The sequence below is a fragment of the Lontra canadensis genome, unplaced genomic scaffold, assembly GCF_010015895.1.
Source record: "Lontra canadensis isolate GAN:19392208 unplaced genomic scaffold, GSC_riverotter_1.0 scaffold134, whole genome shotgun sequence".
Classification (NCBI taxonomy): domain Eukaryota; kingdom Metazoa; phylum Chordata; class Mammalia; order Carnivora; family Mustelidae; genus Lontra; species Lontra canadensis.
The window spans coordinates 816,222-839,312 of record NW_022631128.1 but is presented as its reverse complement, the minus strand read 5'-3'; the positions used below and the strand labels follow the sequence as shown (position 1 = coordinate 839,312).

Sequence of the window (23,091 nt, the reverse complement as noted above, 5' to 3'; positions counted from 1 at the left end):
ACTGAGCCAACCAGGCATCCCAGCCATTTTTGTTTTAACAACATTTATTACAAATCACGTTTTATAAACACTAAATATAAATTACATACAAAAGCTAGACAGAAATATACAGAAGCAAAAACAGCAGTACTAATAACACAAGAGAAATAAGCTAATGTTTAAACATGTATAACTTGATAAAATTACTAATTTGTCCTTGCTAATAAATGTTCATGATTTCAAAAGCTACTAAAAAAATGAAATGTAGTGCAATTACTATCAAAGTTTGGAATTATAGAAACAACAACCTTAGCACTACTTATTTTTAAAAATCTTTTCAAACATTCAGAAGCCAAATGACGGTCCTTAAAGACAAATTAAACTCTGGTAAAAGCTCTTATCCAACTGAAGAATATAAAAGTTTTAGGCTTTGGTTGGTTAATAGATACTAAATTTAGTGGGTATTTTATTTATTTATTTATTTATTTATTTATTTTTTTTAAAGATTTTATTTATTTATTTGACAGACAGAGATCACAAGTAGGCAGAGAGGGAGAGGAACGGAAGCAGGCTTCCAGCTGATCAGAGAGCCAGATGCGGGGCTTGATCCCACGACCCTGGGATCATGACCTGAGCCGAAGGCAGAGGCTTTAACCCACTGAGCCACCCAGGCGCCCCATTAGTGGGTATTTTAAAATCAACATCTCCCTTATATGTTGTATTGCTGATTTTTTTGCTAAAATACTATAGATAAAATAAAGAACTCAGTTTACAGCTTTTCGTAACATTGTATTTATTTTTGAAAAACATAAAGTACAGCAATTACTTTTAGTGTGAATAATGGGGTTTAATAATGTAATCAAAATCAGAAGGAATATATTTAATTTAGCTTAACGGTGAGAAAAATTAATGCCCTCTGACCACTAATTGCAAAGCTTATTTGTAAATCATGATTAAAATTATGTTACATCTGTCACCAAGTTTTATTTGCATCTCATGAAACCATTCTGATTTAAAGAAGAGGTTGATTATGTAGTATAGAGTGCTCTTACAAAAGACTGAAATGATACAAAGCTAATGGTTAGCACGAAGCCAGACACAGGGTAGGTAGTCAATTTTCCTTATTAAAGTGAAAAGTCTTTGAATGCATTATCTCTGAACATCAACACACAGTTCAATATAGTAGTTATAAATTAATCTGATATATTCAAAAGCAGTTTACACATGAAAATACATTTTCAGTAACAATCATAAGAAGGATTTCTATAAGTGGCTATCTTCAGTCTTGGTTTTACCAAAATAGATTTAAATTTAAGGTTCCTTTAAAAAATAGACCTATGAAAGCTAATTTCCTATTAGCTGCTACATACGATGTACATGGCAGGTTCATTCCCTTCTCTCCAGATCGCCCAATGAACATCTTCTGAGCTGATTACTTTAGGTTACAACAAACTCCTTACAACCAGGTTCCCCCTGGAGAATGAATCAGTGTGTCTGGGGACTGGGTCCAAGGATGTGGATTATTTTAAATAAGTAGCTCTCCCTTGATTCCTGGCAAATTATTACAGTCAGCTTGATTTGGGTAATAATGCTTTAAAGCAGCCAAAAACAATTTCGTCACGCTTGAACATTACTTGATGAATGGTATATCTGCTGGAAATCAAATTTCTCTAGTTTTTTAAAAAAATATCTGCCTAGCTTATCATCATGCCTAAGCATTTCGTGACATTTAAATGTCACAAGATTTTGTTCTAATTCTCCTGATAAACCACAAGAGCTGGTGATTTCACCTTTCTGAAACCTGCCAGTGATCAGGCTTCTATACTTTTAAGTACTGCATACACCTTTTCTTACCAGGAAGCAGAAGAGTCACCTAGCAGTTGCGTTAAAAAAAAACTAAACGGTATGGAATTTATTCACATAATCGTACTACTCACAAAGTAGTCTTTAAACAGCTATACCAACATCAGTTAGTAGAGTTAATTGCAAAACTGGTTATCAAATCCCTATTAATTAAAAAAATTCAATTTACAAAGTATTATATCAATTCTGCATACAAAATCTCATTTGCCACATTATGCAACTAGGAAGCAATTAGTAATTGGCTATGTATACACGAAAAAAATGTGCAGAGGTTCATTCTAAATGATCGGCTAGTAACAAATCTCTTGATAAAAAAAGAAAAGCAGCAATGGAATGTATTCTCAAACAATATGGAGCACTGAGGAAAGTTTAAATTCTTAGAGAATTGAAAGAAAAATTAGGATTAAACTCATGACCTGCAAGCCACTTCTATGTTCTAATAATGATATCATAAGCAGAGAAACAAAACCACAACCTTATTGAAGTAGGTTAAATAGTTTCTAAGCTGATTAAAACCACTGAATTTAAAATGAACTTTTTTTTTTTTTTGGGTAGGCTCCATGCCCGACACAGAGCTTGAACTCACAACCCTGAGATCAAGAATCCTATTCTCTACCGACTGAGCCAACCATGTATCCCAAAACAATTTTTGAACCTGAAGTAAATGATGCAGTATTCAACCATTTACTAAAAAATAATCATTAACAGTTTCATCATTAGAAAAAACCGTTGCTAATACACAAATTAAAAAGGGCTTAATACCAAGTCCTTGGTTCCACATTGCACTTCATATTCCCATCTGTATGTCAGCAAAGTTGTAGAAGCTGTCTACATCTCCAGATGCTGTCTCCTTGCTTTCTGATACAAACATCTATTTTAAATACAAAAGAAGCAAGAAATAAATACCAGTAATCCCCAAATTTCAAAGCCCGCGTTGTCCACAGAATAATGACAAGCTTCCTATTAAAAGAAATTCAAGTATACCATTTATATAATATTTAATCATATTCTGTAGAATCTATACAATATAGTTTCAGTAGCCACAATATAAACTGAGCTCATTTAAAAGAACTTAGGATATAATCAAGGTCTTTGCTTTCATAATATTTCTGTTACACTTAATCACACCTGGAATTTTACTGTTTTTTAAGTATACGAGAGTCAATATTATGAAAGCTACTGAATAGAGAAGTTTATTTAAAGACTTCTTAGTTTCTTCTATTTCCTAATAACAATCTCATTAGGCTGAGAAGCAAGACTTGAGGTTATCATTTTTACAGCTGCTAAAGATGTATTACTAGTTTTAAATGAACTATCTGCTAAACATGAAAGCAGTGCTCAGTAGAACCCTTCAAAAATCGTTTTTACAAATGTCAGCCACGAATTAGAGGAGACCTGGACTCTCTTCTAGCTTTATCATAAACTAGCTGTGTGATGCTGACAATTCATTCACTAAACCTCTCGGGGCTCACTTTCCACACCTGTAAAATGAGAACATTGGATTAGATAATCTTTAACTCATTCAGATTTAAAATCTCCAAATCACAGAACCGTTTTCTCTTTGCTTCCTTTTCTATTCAACCTATCATATTTGCCCTTTCCCTTAGTACTGCTGTGATGATAAAATGAGACAAAAGGCAAAGTACTTTAAATTATGCAAATGCAAGAAACTATTAGCCAAGTCAGACAACAAAACCAGAAATTTTATCTCAGATATTTATCCAAAAAATTATTAGTTATATCTATACTCATTCAGTACTCATATGTTTGGTTTTTAAGTTATATTAAGTTATTTAAGTCTGAAATTCTTAGATACACCAACCCCAACCACATATCTAGAAACTACCTGTATGTGATGACTTCTAGATAGAGCTCAAATTCATTTTTTTTCTTTCTTTTTTTTTAATAATTTTATTTTTTATAAACATATATATATATATATATATATATATATATATATCTCCCCCCCCCTATTTTTCCACGTATATAAACTTCCCAGCACTCACCATAGCACATACCCTACCCAATGTCCATAACCCCCCCCCCTCCCAACCCCCCTCTGCCCAACAACCAAATTCATTTTTTTTTTAATGGGCTCTGTGCTGTTCTCAAAACCGTGAGATCAAGACCTGAGCTGAGATCAAGAACTGGACACTGAACTGACTGAGCCACCCAGGCGCCCCCCCCCCAGTTTCAATGTTTGATGAAGCATTACTGAAGCAAATAAAAATGAACAGTGGGCAAGAGGATCATCCATCTAAGGTACATAATCTTAGAATATAACATTTTTCAACATACACTAGTTTTCAAAAAAGGAAGAACTTAAAGAGACATTTTAATGAGACTTTTTACTTTAGAAACTCATGTCTTATTGGAGGTTTTTAAATGAACAGATTCTTGGGACACCTGGGTGGTTCAGTTAGTAAAGTGCCTGCCTTCAGCTCAGGTCGTAACCTGGGGGTCCTGGGATCAAGCCCCACATTGGGCTCCTTGCTTAGCGGGGAGCCTGCTTCTCCCTCTGCTTGCCATTCCCTCTGCTTGTGCTCTCTATCTCTCTCTCTGACAAATAATTTAAAAAAATCTTTAAATTAGTAGATTCTTATTTTATAAATTTTTAAGCAATGAAAATTTTAATTTGGCAAGGAAAAACCAAAGCTTAGCTCCCAATTGTTTACCATAGATTCTAAAAATCATGGTCTGTTTTTTTAATTCCAAGCAACTACAGGGATAAAAGTACTATTTAATTGTAAAGAAAAGGAAATGACATGAAAGGTCTGATTGAAATAGCAATAACCAATAAAATCTTGTACCTTGGTTCCATTGAATATCTCATTGACGATAAGTTGGCATCCTTCTACAGCTCCATCTCCATTAAACTCCAAGGCAATAACGGGACCTATAAGCAAACCCAAAAAGTGTGTCTGAATATGAATACAAATTATTTACTTATTTATTTAGGAAAGCTTGGGGAGGGGCAGAAGGAGAGGGACAATCTTTTTTTTTTTAAGATTTTATTTATTTATTTGACAGACGGAGATCACAAGTAGGCAGAGAAGCAGGCAGAGAGAGAGGAGGAAGCAGGCTCCATGCTGAGCAGAGAGCCTGATGTGGGGCTCGATCCCAGGACTCTGAGATCATGACCCGAGTCGAAGGCAGAGGCTTTAACCCACTGAGCCACCCAGGCGCCCCAGGAGAGGGACAATCTTAAGCAGGCTCCACACCCACTGCAGAGCCCGAACTGGGGCTCAATCTCACCACCCTGAGATCATGACCTGAGCTGAAATCAAGAGTCAGATGCTTAACCAGCTGAGCCACCCAGGTGCCCCCAAATCTATTTTGAAATTTATCTTTTTATTCTTTATATTGTAAAGAATCTCTAGTCTCTTTCCTGGGGTGTAAGAGGAAAAGAAGAAGGAAGTAGATGGATGGGATATGTCACTTTTGCTACTTCTTCCAACTGTAATCATGCAATAAATGAACACAGTCTCATCTTATGATGGGTAGTCTGAGTGTTATTACAGGACTACGGTCACATTTTTAAGTGTTGTAAATAGTCTGACTTTTCTGGTTTTCATCCTACAAAAACCATAAAAAGTCCACTCACTTAGCAGTACAAAAAATAGCTGATAAGATGACAAATAAGATCAAAAGCAATTCAAGTCACCATAAGTAGGTTTTGCCAGGCAGCCCATCTTCCTTGCAATTCTCCTACTTATCAGCCAAGTTCTGGGTCACTGATAATGAAGGTAAACCGAGCAGGAATTGAAGCCAGACGCCAGAGGTAATGACCATCTGAAAGTAGTTTTCCTGAGTGTGCCTTACAGCAAATTCTAGAACCAAAGACTAAGTTTTTATTCTCTGAATAGGATATTTGAGCCTCCTTTCCTATACATTAATTTGAATACTTTTAAACCACCTGTACTTTAAATTCTAGTGTAAAGATTTATGATTAGGTTCGGCTTAGATTTAAATATAGCATTGCTACTACTGGTGTCAAGTTGTTGGTAAATGTGGCCATAAGTTAGCTAAGCAAAATATGTCCTTCAATTCAATTAATATTTATTCAGTTATCACTATATTCCTTAACAGATTTGCTTTTTAACTTCTAAAGTAATGAATATATCCTAACCTCTAGAAAATGATTAATTTCTTGAAAAAAGACATAAGCCCAGGGGTGCCTGGGTGGCTCAGTGTGTTGAAGCCTCTGCCTTCAGCTCGGGTCATGATCCCAGGGTCCTGGGATGGAGCCCCACATTGGGCTCTCTGCTCAGCAGGGAGCCTGCTTCCTCCTCTCTCACTCTCTGCCTGCCTCTCTGCCTACTTGTGATCTCTATCTGTGAAATAAATAAAATTTAAAAAAAAAGACATAAGCCCATTAAACAAACATGGAGCAACAGAGACTAAGAAGTACTAAGGAATGAAATTCTAAGGTTAAGGAATACGAAATACTAAGTTGAATGTAGGCATGTGCCATAGGACAAGACACAAGAACAAGGGAGAAAGAAGCTCACTCTGCACTGGGCACCGAAAGAACTGAGGGTTTGTGATTTAATATAAACAACAAATACAGAAAAGGCATGACATGTAACAGTAAATTGTACAATTAGATACAGAGAACAAAGTATGAGTTTTTCAGGATCACAGTGTACAGATCAAGATAGGTGCTGTATAAAGAAAAGAAGATAACTAGGGAACATTTTCTCAGAAAAATGCATGATTCTCTGTCTGGGGCGAGAAATGGATAAGATTAACCTATAATATCTTGTCGAGCCAAAAAGCAAGGAAGCTATCAAAGGCCGATACAGTTGTACCAAAAGGACATAGGATCCAGCTTGAAGGGGCTCCCAATGGCCAAAGATGAGACATGGACATCGGAAGGAATAATGACTGCAGTTTATTAAAACATACTGAATATATAAAAAGTCATGGGCTCAAAATGATATTTAGAAGAGAGAAACAAAATTCACTGGACACCACTGCAGGTTGCTAATGCATCAATTCATTATTCTGAAAACTGATATTATTATTTTGTTTATTTATTCGGCTTTTCTGATATGAAGCATATTTCAAGTTAACTGAAGAGCTCTGGTATATAAGAGAAGTTTTGTTAACATCCATTACCATATACAGAGGTAGTGACATGGTTAGAAAATGATCATTTTGCAACTCCTAATAAAATAGTTGGATCCTGGGGTGCCTGGGTGGCTCAGTTGGTTGAGCAGCTGCCTTTGGCTCAGGTCAAGATCCCAGGTTCTGGGATCAAACCCCACATCAGGCTCTCTGCTCAGCAGGGAGCCTGCTTCTCCCTCTCATACTTCCCCTGTTTGTGTTCTCTTTCTCTGCCAAATAAAGAAAAGAAAAGAAAAATAAATAAAATGAGCAAGGGACAGAAGATTAAGACTGGAATTTAAAAAAAAAGAAAAAGTTGCTAATAAAAGTAGGGTTTTCAGTTTTTATGAGAGTGGAAAGTTTAAGGTAGAATATAGCATGCTTTTACTCAGGATCACTACAAGGAAATACAACAGATACATTTTTTAAAGTCAAACAGTCAAACATTTATTACTGAAAGTTCCTGTATTCTATAGAGAGAACCTAATCTAGAATTCAGGAACACAATTTGGTGGAATTACCCATGCATGTAACTTGGTTCATAGTCATCTTTGTTTGTTCGCTTGTTTAAGTAAGCTCTATGCTTAATATGGGGCTTGAACTCAGGACCCCGAGATCAGGTGTCACATGTTCTACCAACTGAGCCAGCCAGGTGCCCCAACTTGGTTGTTATTCTTTAAATAGAATATGATGAACTTCCAGGAAGTGACCTAATAATTTACCAATATAGAAACACCAATAAAAAAGGCAGACAAGTGCATCAGTTTTGATTAACATGTGTAGATAATCCTAAATTAAAAAAAAACCTACAGTAGCTGACAATGCATGTTTTAAGCAGTCCTACTTGTATAATGATGCTGACTACAATTACTGTGATTATATCAAGCTGAATTATGAGGTCAATAAAGATCACTGGTTAACTTTTTTAGAAGTATTTTAGCGTGAACATCTTATCAAATAGTTTGCAGTAGCTTTGGGGCACATGTACCCCAATGTTTACAGCATCAATGTTCACAACAGCCAAAATATAGAAAGAACCCAGAGGTCCAATGACTGATGAATGGAAAAAGAAGATGTGGTATATGTATACAAAGGGATATTACTCAGTGATCAAAAATGAAATCTTGCCATCTGCACTGATGTGGATGGCGCTAGAATATATTATGCTAAGTGAAGTAAGTCAGAGAAAGACAAATACCATATCTCACTCAAATGTGGAATTTAAGAAAGGAAACATGAATATACAGGAAGGGGGGAAAAGGAGAGAGGGAAACAAACCATAAGAGACTCTTTTTTTTTTTTTAAGATTTTATTTATTCATTTGACAGACAGAGATCACAAGTAGGCAGAGAGAGGCAGGCAGAGGGAGAGAGGGGGAAGCAGGCTTCCCGCGGAGCAGAGAGCCCGATGTGGGGCTCGATCCCAGGACACTGGGATCATGACCTGAGCCGAAGGCAGAGGCTTTAACCCACTGAGCCACCCAGGTGCCCCCACCATAAGAGACTCTTAACAATAGAGAACAAACTGAGGGTTGATGGAGAGATGTGGGTGGGGGATGAGCTAGATGGGTGATGGGTTATTAAAGAGGGCACTTATGATAAGCACTGGGTGTTGCATATAAGTGATGAATCACTGATTTCCACCCCAGAAACCAATACTGCACTCTATGTTAACTAAAATTTAAAATTAAAAAAAGATGGTAGATGTTGATCCAAGTATATCCATCTCTTTTCATGTGAATGGTCTAAACACAACTGTTAAAAGACAGGGATTGTCAGACTGAATTAAAAAAGAAGAACCAAGTATATGCTATCTACAAAAACTCACTTCAAAATTAAAAAAATTTTTTAAATTAAATATTGTGTGTGTGTGTGTGTGTGTGACAGAGAGAGAGGAGGAAGAGGAGGAAGAGGAGAGGGAGACAAGAGAATCTTAAGCAGGCTCTCCGCAGAGCATGGAGCCTGATGTGGAGCTCAATCTCATAACCCTAAGATCACAACCTGAGCTGAAATCAGGAGTCAGAGGTTTAACCGACTGAGCCGCCCAGGCACCGCTAAAAACTTACTTTAGATATACAGACATCAGTAAATTAAAAGAAAGGGGATAAGGATATATGAGACACTAAAGAACCAAGTGAAAGCTGGAGTGGCTATATTTCAGACAAAGTAGATTTCAGAACAAGTAAGATTATCAGAGACGAAGAGAGACATTACATAATATAAAGGATTCTCCAAGAAGGCATAACAATCCTAAATGTGTATGCATTTAACAACAGAGTTTGACAATTTTCAAGACAAAATCTAATAGGATCTGACAAGAGAAATAGACAAATCCAGTTAACGTTGAAAACTTCAACACTCCTTTCATTAATTCACAGAAGAACTAGGCAAAAAAATCAGTAAAGACACAGAAGAACTGACAAGCAGTATGAACCAAATTGACCCTAGGGGACATTTACAGAATATTCCACCAAACAACAACAACAAAACAGATTATACATTCTTCTTGCATGCAAATAGAATAGTCACCAAGATGGGCTAATCTAATTAAAGAAAATAGAAATCATACGTGTGTTTACTGGGCCATAACAGTTTTAATTTAGAAATAACAGAAATACATCTGGACAATGTCCGAATATTTGGAAATTAAACATATACATCTAAATCAGTGAATCAAGTAAAAAGACTCAAGGGAAACTAAAAAATATTCAGGGGTCAGCATACTTTTTTTGGAAAGGGCCAGATAGGAAATATCTTGGGCTTTGTGGGCCATATGGTGTCTATCACAAGTAATCAACTCTGCTGTTGTAGTACAAACAGCAAAACACGATAGATTAAAAAGAATGATCCAATAAAACTTCACTTATAAAACACAGTGAGCCCGGCGCCTGGGTGGCTCAGTGGGTTAAGCCTCTGCCTTCAGCTCAGATCATGATCTCAGGGTCCTGGGATAGAGTCCTGCATCCGGCTCTCTGCTCAGCAGGGAGCCTGCTTCCCCACCCCCAGCCCTGCCTGCCTCTCTGTCTACTTGTGATCTCTCTCTGTCAAATAAATAAAATCTTAAAAAAAAACCAACAACCCACAGTGAGCTGTATTTTGCCAAAGCCTGAATTAAATAAAAATACATGTCAAAATGTTCAGGATGCAGCTAAAGCAATCCTTAAAGGAAAATTTTTAACATTGAATATATATACAGTTAATCCTCATTATTCACAGATTCCTTATTTGCAAATCTGCCAACTTGGTAAAACTTATCTGTAACCCCAAATGAATATTTGCAGTCTTCTCATGGTCATTTACAGAGAAACACAGAACATTCAAAAATTTGAGTTGCCTGACACACACACTCCTAGGTGAAGTTGAACAAAGGATCCTGTGCCTTCTTGTTTCAGCCCCCATACTGTAAGCAAGCATACCTTGCGCAGTTTTAGTGCCATGTTTTCCACATTTTGTGGGTTTTGTTAGTGGTTCTGCTATTTAAAATGGCCCCCAAACATAGTGCAAAAATGCTGTATAATGTTCCTAAGTTTAGGAGGGCTGTGATATGCCTTTCAGAGAAAATACCTGTTAGATAAGTTTCATGTAGGCGAGAGTTATGTGCTGTTGGCTCTGAGTTCAATGTTAATGAATCAATAATATATACCGAATAAGATGTCTTTAAGCAGAAACAAACAGGCATGCCTGGGTGGCTCAGTCGGTTAAGCATCTGACTCTTGGTATCGGCTCAGGTCATGATCTAAGAGTTGTAAGATCGAGCCCCAAGTCAGGCTCTACGCTCAGTGAGAAGTCTACCTGAGATTCCTTCCCCTTCTCTTTCCCTTCCCCTCTGCTCCTCCCCCTGGCTCGTGTGTGTGGGCTCTTTTTCTCTAAAATAAGTAAATACATAAATAGAATCTTTTAAAAAAGAAAACAAATAAACAGAAACAAACATACAAAAGATTATGTATGGACTGATTGACAAAAATGTTATGACCAGAGACTTGCAGGAACTTAACCCTGTATTTCTCCTAGGAGAAGGAGTTCAGGACTCATTAATTCAGTGTTCACAGTGACTTTACAGAATTTAACTACTGTGAATAATGAAAAGCAACTGCATTAGAAAAGAAGAAATATCTAAAATCAGTAACCTAATCTTAAATCTTAAGAAACTAGAGAAAGAAAAGCAAATCAAATGTAAAGCAAGTAAAGGAAGGAATAATAATTAGTTGAGCAGAAAATAATAAAACTGAAAAGAGAAAAACAATAGAGAAAATCAATGAAACAAAGAGCTGCTTCTCTGAAATTATCAATAAAACAATAAACCTTTATCCAAGCTGATAGGAGAAGGAGAGGACTCAAATTACCAATAGCAAGAATATTAGTGGGACATCACTACTGATCCCATAGATGTTAGTAGGAATAGAGAAATACTTAAAGAACTCTATGTCCATAAATTTGGTAACTTAGATGAAATGAAATCATTTCCTAAAAGACAAAAACTATTAAAATTCATTCAAAAAGAGAGCCTTAAGTGCCCTATGAGTAAATAATTTAACAAGTAAATTAAACATACAGCTAAAAATCTTTCTCCCTGAATCTCCAGGCCCAGATGTTTCACTGGTGAATTCTACCACACATTTAAAGAAGAAATGATACCCATTCTCTAAAATTTATTCAAGACCACAAAAGAGGAAGGATACATCCCAACTCATTTTATGAGACCAGCATTATCCTAATAGCAAAGCCAGACAAAGATATGATGAAAAAACTAGAGACCAATATTCTTCATGAACAAAGATGCAAAAATCTTCAATAAAATATTTGTGAGTTGAATTTGGCAATATATTAGAGAGATAATATATCATTATCAAGGGGTCATCTCAGGAATACAAGGCTAGTTCAACATTCAAAATTAACAAGTCATTCACCAGATTAAATGACATCCCCAGATTAAAAAAAAAACAAACATATTATCTCAATAAATTCAGAAAAAAATTCGACAAAATTCAATATCTATGCATAATAAAAAGTCAACAAACTTGGGACAGAATGAAACTCCCTTAGCCTAATAAAAGGCATATATGAGAATCCTATAACCAACATCATTCTTTACAGTGAGACTGAACACTTTATGGTGAGACTGAAATCAGTAACAGGACAAGAATGTCCTCTCCTCACTATTCTATACAACATGATACTGGAAATCCTATCTAGCATAATGCAAAAAATAGAAATAAATAAATACAAGGCATGTCAAAATGACAGAGGAACCAACCTAAAAGAACTTTCTCAATGGCTACAACTGGAACAATTTGATAGTACTGGATTATAACCCAAAGAATAAAATCCATATTCATGAGTCTCTACTGATAGAAATAAATGATTGAGTAAGTAAATGGGGAAGGGCCAAATATTTCTTACAGAAGAATTCCAAATAATGTGAGTCGATACTACCCTCTCCAGGAAGTGTAGCTTAATTCTCCTTGCCTTGAGTGTAAGCTGTTCTTAGTGACTCAACTTCCAAAGAACAAAATATGAAAAGGAAAAAGCAGGAACTTTACAGCGTTTGGGAAACCAGGCAGATAATACCTGAACCAAACCACTAAGGTCAATGCCCCAGTGATAAGTCATGTTGATATCCTGTACCCCCGGATATGATGTGATGAGAAGGGCATTTCACCTCTTCCCCCAAAACCTCAATCTAACCAGAGAAACATCAGAGAAACCCAAATTAGGGTACATTCTACAAAACAACTTACCAGTATGGTGAAAAATTTCAAGGTCATGAAAAAGAAGGAAAAACTAAGGAAGTACCACAGATTAGAGGAGATTAAAGAGACATGACAATCAAATGCAATGTGGGGTTTTAAATTGAATTCTGGAATAGAAAAAGGACATACCTGTAAAAACTGGTGAAATTGGAATAAGGACTACAGTTTAAGTTAATAGTATTTTACCAGTGTAAATTTCTTAGTTTTGATAAATGTATCATATACTAACATTAGGGGATGCTGGATAAAGGGTATATGGAAGCTTTCTGTACTACTTTTGCAAGTCTTATGTAAAACTATAACTAAAATTCTTCCAATAATAATACAAACGGATTCCAATATAAGAAGTTTATTAAAAAAAAACAACTGAGGGGCATCTGCCTGGCTCAGCTGATAGAGCATTTAACTCTTGATCTTGGGGTCATGAGTTCAAGCCCCACGTTGGCCTAGAGCTTAAAAAAATGGGGAACCTGGGTGTCTTAGTCTTAACCATACAATTTTTGGTTTTGGCTCAGGTAATGATCTCATGGGTCATGAGACTGAACCGTGCATTGGGCTCTGAACTCATTGGGGAGTCTGCTTTAGATTTTCTCCCTCTGCCCCTCCTCGCACTGGTGTGTGCACTCTCTCTCTCTCCTAAAATTAATAAATACATCTTTAAAAAACACAAATGGGAGAATATATTTATAAGTCTTATATCCGGTAGGGGGTTAATATTCAAAATATATAAAGAACACATATAACTAGGGGCACCTGGGTGGCTCAGTGGGTTACGTCTCTGCCTTTGGCTCAGGTCATGATCTCAGGGTCCTGGGGTCGAGCCCTGCATCAGGCTCTCTGCTCAGCTGGGAACCTGTTTCTCCCTCTTTCTGCCTGCCTCTCTGCCTACTTGTGATCTCTCTCTGTCAAATAAATAAATAAAATCTTAAAAAAAAAAAGAACACATGTAACTCAATAAGAAAAAAAACACCAAACAATCTGATTAAAAAATGGGCTTGGGGCGCCTGGGTGGCTCAGTGGGTTAAAGCCTCTGCCTTCGGCTCGGGTCATGATCCCAGGGTCCTGGGATCAAGCCCTGCATCGGGCTCACCACTCAGCGGGAAGCCTGTTTCCCCCTCTTTCTCTCTGCCTGCCTCTCTGCCTACTTGTGGTCTCTGTCAAATAAATAAATAAAATCTTTTAAAAAAATGGGCTTAGAGGGTGCCCGGGTGGCTCAATCAGTTAAGTGTCCAACTCTTGATCTCAGCTCAGGTCTTGTTCTCACAGTCATGAGTTTGAGCCCCGTGTCAGGCTCTGTGGAGCCCACTTAAAAAAATTTGGGTAGAGGATACGAACAGACATTTTTCCAAAGACATACAGATAGACAACAGGTATATGAAAAGGGGCTCAACATCACTACTTATCAGGGAAATGAAAATCAAAACCATGATAAGACTGATCATCTCACACCTGTTAGAATGGCTATCATCAAAAAGATAGAAACAACAAATGTTGGCAAGGATGTGGAAAAAAGGGAAACCTTGTGCATGCTGGGTAGGAATGCAAATTGGTGCATCTACTATGGAAAACGGTATGGAAGTTCCTCAAAAAATTAAAAACAGGAGGGGGTGGTGGGGTTATGGTCATTGGGGAGGGTATGTGCTATGGTGAGTGCTGTGAAGTGTGTAAACCTGGCAATTCACAGACCTGTATCCCTGGGGCTAAAAATACATTATATGTTTATAAAAAAGAAAAGAAAAGAAAAGAAAATGAAAAAGAAACATTTCCTAAACTTAAAAAACATTTTTTTTTAAAACAGAACTACAGTATGATCCAGCAATTCCACTTCTGGGTATCCATCTGAAGAAAATGAAAATACTAACTGAAAAGATATATGTACTTTCATCATCACTGCAGCATTATTTACAGTAGCCAAGATATGGAAACAACCACTGATGTCCATGAATGGATAATGAAAATGTGGCATATTTATACACAGAGACAGTGGACTATTACTCAACCATAAAAAGGAAACTTTTCCTTTTGCAACAACATGGATGGACCTTGAAGGCATAATACTAGGTGAACTAAGTCACAGAAAAATAAAATTCCACATGATCTCATTATATTTGGAATCTGAGCAATCAGGTTCCTCACCCAAACGAGAGAAAAAAGAAAAGAAAAGGAAAAAAAAGAGAGAGAGAGAGAGAGAGAGAGAGAGACAGGAAAAAAAGGGAAGATAAAAGAGAAGGTTCAGCCCAAATGGGCCCCAAGGTAAGATTGATGAGGTATACAAACAAACACAGACAAACAAAAAGACTGATAAAAGTATATGACAGAGAAAAAATATATATATAAGCAAATAAAGGAAGAACCTCGTCAAAAAGAACCCCAAGTGTAAGATTTATATACTATCAGGACAAACACAAAAATACAGAGACACTGGCGGAAGAAAAAGATGGGAGAGTGGTTATAAATTCTCAGTGTGGGCGAGGAAGGTTGTTTTGATTATTTCTGGATGTATCTTGATATCTTTGTTAAAGGACTCAACTTTCCTAAGATAAAGGGGGATTAAGAATTGGTTTACCTATAGGGGTAGCATTCATTGGGGAACGGGGATTACCTTGAAGTTTAACTCTATATGAATATTAGAAAATAAAAATAAAAAAGGGATAAACTAGACTAAACTAAACTAAAATTTAGAAAAAAAATTAAAAAAATAGAAATGCAAAAGAAAAACACAGGTGTATGTATCAAAAAGTTCAGGTTAGAAGGTTATTATGGAATTTGATGTACTGGACATCTCACTGTGATGGTAAATAGGTTAAAAAATTATCTACATAAAAAAAATGAACCAGAATAGTGGGAACGAGTTAAAAATAAAAGTTGTCCTATGAAGCAGTGGTGGCTGTTCTCTTGTAGTCTTTTTTTCTTTTTCTTTTTCTTTCCTGGTTCGTTTTCTGGGGGAGGGGCCTGCCACGTGGGTTTTCAGTCAATGATGTTCCCTGAGTTAAGTCCTCCCGCCCCCTTCAAGGGGATGGGCTCTGAGGAAACCGGTTTTTTTCAGGCTTTTGTTCTCTGGAGGTTTTTATGTTTGTTCACATTTTTTTTTAAACCCTAAACTTATAGGTAACAGAGACTTACAGGTAAGTTATAGAGAACCTAAACTTGTAAGTACCTTACAGAGAACAGAATGGCAGCTGCCAGAGAGGTCTAGGGTGAGGGGTGGGCAAAATGGGTGAAGGGGGTCAAAAGGTATAAGCTTCCACTTATAAAATACGTAAATCACAGGGATATAATGCATAGCATGGTGACTACAGTTAATAATACTGTAGTACATATTTGAAAGTTGCTAAGAGAGTAGATTGTAAAAGTCCTCCTCATAAGAAAAAGAATTTTGTAACTATATATGGTGACAGATGTTAACTAGATTTATTGTGGTGATAATTTTACAATATGCACAAATATTGAATCATTATGTTACACATCTGAAACTAGTATGTTATCTGTGAACTATACTGGAAAAAAAACATCTAGTAACTTCTCATCTCAGACTAGAAGCCAGTCTCTACAATGGCCAACAAGGCCCTCTGTCATTGGACTCTTCTCAGACTTCATGTATGTTTATTGAATAAATAAATAGATGACCCTCTAAAACAAAGGAACACAAGTCTGACTAAATCTGGGAACTTTTTAAAAAGCAGATTCCAGTAACATGGTGGACATTAGGAGAAGGAAGGGAAAAATGAAGGGAGGGAAATTGGAGGGGGAGATGAACCATGAGAGCCTATGGACTCTGAGAAACAAACTGAGGGTTTTAGAGGGGAGGGGGGTGCGGGGAGGTTAGCCCAGTGATGGGTATTAAGGAGGGCATGTACTGCATGGTGCACTGAGTGTTGTATGCAAACAATGAATCACGGAACATTACATCGAAAACTAATGACCTACTGTATGGTGACCAACATAACATAACTTAAAGAAAAAGCAGATTCCAGGGGTGTATCTCAGAAACTTTTTAGTCAGTCTTTCTGGGATAGGAGATGGAAATCTGTATTTTTAAAAGCACCCTAGGGGCACCTCAGTGGCTCAGTGGATTGAGCCTCTGCCTTCGGCTCGGGTCATGATTTCAGGGTCCTGGGATTGAGCCCCGCATCGGGCTCTCTGCTCAGCGGGGAGCCTGCCTCTCTGCCTACTTGTGATCTCTGTCAAATAAATAAATAAATAAAATCTTAAAAAAAATAAATAAAAACACCCTAGGTGGGGTGAATCTTAGAAGATTCTCAAGATGGAAAATACAATGAATTCTCTCCCCAAGCAGACAAAAAGCTTTACTAACGAAAGCAAGTAACTGCATGCAACTGCTTTAACTGAAGAGGAAATTTAGAGACTCTGAGGTGCAAAGTATTTGAAATAAAAGTGAATTTTTGAAAGAAAAAGTACACCTTTGGCTCAGAACAGTGGCTTGCAATGGGGAGCAATTTTGCCTTCAAGAGGGTATTTGGCAATATCTAGAAGCATTTTTGGTTGCCACCACTGGGGGTGTTTGCTACTGGCATCTGGGGGATAGAAGCTAGGGATGTTGCTAAACGTTCTGTAAGGCATGGGACAGCCCCCTCCATCACAATTATCTGTCCTAAAATGTCAATAGTGCTGAGGTTGAGAAACCCTCCTTAGAATAACTGATGGCCATTTTTAGATAAGGTCCCAATGGACCCAAGTCCTGTTACAATATTTTCACTGAGAGCCTACTCACTATTCCATATCAGTCAATGCAATATTGGACAGCTAAAAAATTGTCCCCTATTTTTTATTTTGAAAAATTCCAAACATTATAGAAAAGTTGAGGGGCCCCTGGGTGGCTCAGTCGGTTAAGTGTCTGCCTTTGGATGGGGTCATGATGGGACAGAGCCCCACATTGGGCTCCCTGCTCAGTGGGGAGTCTGCTTCTCCCTCTCCCTCTGCCCCTTCCGCCCAACTTTGTGTTCTCTCATGTTCTCTCTCTCTCTCCCAAATAATACACAAAATCTTTAAAAAAAGAAAAGTTGAAAGACTAACATTAACATCTATTTGCCCTTCACCTACACCCATCAAATGTTAACATTTGACCCCATTTGCTTTATTCCACACTACACATACTTTTTGTTTTCATTTTGCTGAGCCATTTGAAAGTAGCAGACTTTATGACACTTCAGCATGAATCTCCTACATAACCATAATACCATTATCATACCTAAGGATACTAACAGTAATTCCCTAACATCATCTCCAAACTTCCCAAATTTCCCCCCCAAATGTTGTACAGCTTTAGAGTTCACCACATCCTAATCCAATAAAGGTTCATTCATTGTGTCTAGTTGTTATGCTTCTTTTAATCCACAATAGTCTCCCATCATTTTTGTCTTGTTTTCCAGGACACTGTCTAAAGAGTCTTAGCCAGTTGTCTTGTCAAATGTCTTCTTTTTGGATCTGAGTCATCATTTCCTCATAGTGTCATTCAACATGTCCTTAAATTTCCTTTCTTTCTGATAAACTAGAAGTGAATTTTTAGCTTGATTAGATTCAAATTAAGTATTTTGGGGAAGAACTCTTCTTAGGTGATGTCGTGTATTTCTTACCGCATTGCAACAGGAGGAACATAATGTCAGGCTGTCCTGCCTGAAATTATAGGAACATAATGTCAGGCTGTCCTGCCTTCAGTGATGAAGTTTGAGGAGAATGATCACCAAATCTCTGCTGCAAAGGTACATTTCCCCCTTGAATGAGAATGTACAAATATCCTATTTCTTAGCAACTTTTACCCCAGTAGTTTTAGCATCCACTGATAATCTTTACCTAAATTAATGATTACTACGGAGATTGGAAGATGGTGATTTCCAAAGTCTATTATTCCTTCTACATTTATTAGCTCACAGTATTCTGTAAAGAGCAAAAGATCTTTCCTTTATTTCCTCCTCCCCCTTTTTTATTATCACTATCGATGCATGGATTTCTGTTGTTAAATCAATTCCCTTCATTATTCTCTGTGATGCCTAAATTATCCCAAAATTTGGCCAAGGGATCGGATTTAAGCCTGCTCCTGTGACCTTTTGGTATGACCTCCTTAGTTTTTGAGTACTTCCTATGGATATCTCTGGTTTTAAAAGTTAATTATATGATGTTTATTTGCTGAAATTCCTGTAACATCTGCCCATTGGTTTTAGTTCTATTTTTAAAAAATTAAAAAGAAATGTTATTTATTTATTTGACAAAGAGAGCGAGAGAGCCCAAACAGGCAGAGCAGCAGGCAGAGGGAGAGGGAGAAGCAGGCTCCCTGCTGAGCAAAGAGCCCAATGAGGGGCTCCATCCCAGGATCCTGGGACCATGACCTGAGCAGAAGGCAGACACTTAACCGACTGAGCCACCCAGGCGCCCCTACTTTTTTTTTAGTTCTACTTTTATTTCCTCCATGTGTAATGTTGTGTTACTTAAACAAAGGTATTGTATTTGGGGTTGGAGCGTTTCTATGAAACCACTCCACTAACATTGCATGAGCCCATAAATCATTAATTCACACCTACTCATATACCTATATCCCATGTCAAAACAGCTGTATCAAAGGAGCCAGGACATCTGTACTCTGGAAACTATAAAACACCGATGAAAGAAATTGAAGATGAAACAAACAAATGGAAAGATATGCCATGCTCCTGGATTATTAAAATGTCCATACTACTCAAAGCAATCTACAGATTTCATGCAGTCCCTATCAAAATACTAACAACATTTTTCACAGAACTAGAACAAATAATCTTAAAATTTGTATGAAACCACAAAAGACCTTGAGTAGCCAAAGCAATCTTGAAGAAGAAGAATAAAGCTGGAGGTATCTCAGTCTCAGATTTCAAGATACACTACAAAGCTGCAGCTAATCAAAACAGTATGGTACTGGCCCCAAAACAGACACATAGAGCAATAAAACAGAATATATTCCAGAAATGAACTCACACTAACAAAGTCCACTAATCTGTGACAGAGGAAGCAAGAATATACAATGGGGAAAAGACAGTCTCTTCAACAACGGGTGTCAGGAAAACTGGTCAGCCACCTGCGAAAGAATAAAACTGGACCACTGTCTTACACCACACACAAAAATAAATTCAAAATGGATGGAAGGTCTAAAGGTGAGACCTGAAACCATAAAAGTAGTAGAAGATATATGCTGTAATTTCCTTGACATTGGCCACAGAAACATTTTTCTAGGCATGTTTCCCCGGGCAAGAAAAACAAAAGCAACGAAGTAAAAAGGCAACCTCTGAATGGGAGAAGAAATTTGCAAATGAATATCTGATAAGGGGTTAATATCCAAAATATATAAAGCTCTTATGCAACTCAGTAGCAAAAAACCAAATAATCCAATTAAAAATGGCAGAGGACCCGAAGAGACATTTTCCCAAAGAAGACATACAGGTGGCCAACAGACACACGAAAAGATGCTCAATATCACTCATCATCAGGGAAATGCAAATTAAAACCACAATGAGATATCACCTCACACCTGTCAGAATGGCTAAAATCAAAAACAAGAAATAACAAAGTGCTGCTTAGGATGTGGAGAAAAAGGAACAAACCCTCATGCACTAATGGTAGGAAAGCAAATTGGTACAGCCACTGTGGAAGACCATATAGAGGGTCCTCAGAAAGTTAAAAGTACAACTACCCTACAACCAGTAATTGCAGTACTGGATATTTACCTGAAAAATACAGAAACACTAATTCAAAGGGATACTTGCATATCTATGTTTATAGCAGCATTATTTACAACAGGCATATTATGGAAGCAGCCCAAGTGTTCATCAATAGATGAATGGATAAATAAGATGTGGGGTGTGTGTGTGTGTGTGTGTGTATAAAATGGAGTATTATTCAGCCATAGAAAAGAATGAAATCTTGCCATTGGCAACAACATGGATGGAGCTAAAGCGTATAATGCTAAGTGAAACAAGTCAGAGAAAGACACTGTAGTGAAATCACTAATTTGAAAAGATATATATATACCCCTATGTGCACTGCAGCATTATTTATAAAACTCAAGTTATGGAAGCAAGCCATGTCCAGCTACAGATGAATGGATAAAGAAGGTGGGGTGTGTGTGTGTGTGTGTGTGTGTGTGTGTGTGTGTATACGTACAATGGAATATTACTCAACCATAAAAAAGAATGAAATCTTACCATTTGCAACATGGATGACACTAGACGGTATAATACTAAGTGAAATAAGTCAGCCGGAGAGAGACAACTACTATATGATATCACTCATATGTGACATTTAAGAAACAAAACAAAGAAAAAAAAAAGACAAAAAAGTCAGACTCTTAAATACAGAAAACTGGTGGTTGCCAGAGAGGAGGTGGGTGGGGAGAGGGTTGAAATAGATGAAAGGGATTAAGAGTACACTTATCTTAATGAGCCCAGAGAAATGTATAGAATTGTTGAATCATTACATTGTATACCTGAAACTAATTTAACACTGTATGTTAATTATACTTCAATTTAAAAAAAGGAGCCAGGTCAAAATTTCCAGTATATATTCTAGAGGAGATTCACACACTGGGTTAGAGCAAGTCCTCTGTACTGCTGCAATAACCACAAAGGTATATGAAATACTGTATGAAGGCTGAGTCATACCCAGCATTAGTTATTAAAATGATCCAAACAAGCCTCCAATGTTTTCTCTTTTTTTCTTAAGACATATTTACTTATTTTAGAGAGAGAGAGCATGGGGGAACAGAGGGAGAGGGAGAGAATTTTAGGCAGGCTCCCCGGTGAGCACAGAGCTGGACATGGGGCTCGATCTCACAACCCTGGGATCATGACCTGAGCCAAAATCAAGAGTCTGATGCTTAACTGACTGAGCCACCCAGGTGCCCCTCCTCCACCATTTTCATATAGGTTTTACAGTGATTATAATTCATACATAAAAAGCATGTAAATGCAGAGGTGCCACCTTTTTAGGGTATACTCAATCAGCATTGTGTATTACTCTATGTATTTGTTCAGGCCAGTAAAGAAAAGCCTGATGAACCTTGAGCAAACAATGTCCCTGCTCTGACAGATAAACAGAACTTTATCCTCTAGAATCAGTAGACCTTCAAACACATACAGACAGATGTAACCCTTCCAGAGGGCACATGAATTCCAGTTCCTCTGTTTGCAGATCTATTTCCAGTATCTCAAATTTGTTGGTGGCATTTGCCCACTGGGGAAAACAATTCTAATTATGTGTGAGAAGTTAATCAATCACATTCAATACATAAAATAGTATACCATTTTATTTATATTTCTTATTTCCTTTCCAGTATGGTCAAAACCCACTGAAGGCAGAAAGAATCCTTATGAAGTGCTTTGTAACTCTGGGCAGGGAGAATGGAACACTTATTGTAGTATAATAATATAACAACAATAAAATAATAATTAAAATAACAAAAATACATAATAATCGAGTGTGACTTTTAAGTATTAAGATGACAAAATAGGAAAGAAAACCTAATGCCTAGTTATGTAGGAATTTTTGAATGATGTGAAATTTTGACATTTTTGAACAGTAACAGGAAAAAAACATAAAACAAGCGAGAAAGAGAAAGCAAGGTAAGAGAAATGTTAAAGGCAAGAGCAGATCAAATCACATGTCAAGAGGATAAACACACAAGTACACCAATCATCCAGAACGTACCTTTGTTCAGAAGAGGAAGGAAGTCAGGTGCTTTTTCCCCAAAAACCCTTTGAGCATCCTCGGCTTTCATTGATACTTCCTTTGTCTGAACTAGGAAAAAGCCTTTACCGACCATCTGTGGAAAATAAAATTTCATTTAGAGTTTAAAATGAACTTCTGAGATTAAAACAGTATTTTTCTATTCTAGTATTTTTCTGTATACAATGAGACGCAGCATGCTGATTTTTGTTTGAATCATCCCTTTAATTCAAGGCTTTTGCTCTGACAAGTTTTCACATACAGAAGATTTTTCCAGAAGGGTGGTTCTGGGTAAGAATTAGTGTGCACTGCCTAATTTGTTCGTCCAATGAGAAGAGAATGGTTAAGGAGGTAAACTAGGGGACATTTATCACATGACGAAATAGCACAGTTCATTAAACATAACAAATAATACAATGGGGAAAAGCTTACATAATAATTTTGAAAAGCATGATACAAATATATATAGTATAGCCCAATAGTGATAGTCCATATTTATGAAGCCCTGCTGTGCGCCACGCAGTTTTATGCACTTAACGTGGATAGCGCATTTAACCCTCTCATGAGGTAGATACTATTATTACCCTCATTTTACAGGTGAGAAAATGAAGGCACAGAGTGGTAAAGAAACCTAGTCAAGGTCAGACAACTATCAAGTAACAGAACGGTGACTGGAACCCAGTTAA

At 37.1% G+C, this 23,091-nt stretch overlaps 1 protein-coding gene across 1 annotated transcript in view; it reads right to left on the bottom strand.

Moving 5' to 3' along the window:
• Positions 1–747: 747 nt before the first annotated feature.
• The window catches only part of RP2 (RP2 activator of ARL3 GTPase), a 46,608-nt gene continuing 24,264 nt past the window's right edge, over positions 748–23,091 (bottom strand). The window contains exons 3-5 of the mRNA XM_032842909.1: positions 22,388–22,502; positions 4,653–4,738; positions 748–2,713 (exon numbers count right to left, since the gene is read on the bottom strand). Of these exons, the coding sequence (XP_032698800.1) occupies positions 2,630–2,713; positions 4,653–4,738; positions 22,388–22,502 (285 nt within the window). The 3' untranslated portion in view covers positions 748–2,629. The remainder of the gene's footprint in view (positions 2,714–4,652; positions 4,739–22,387; positions 22,503–23,091) is intronic.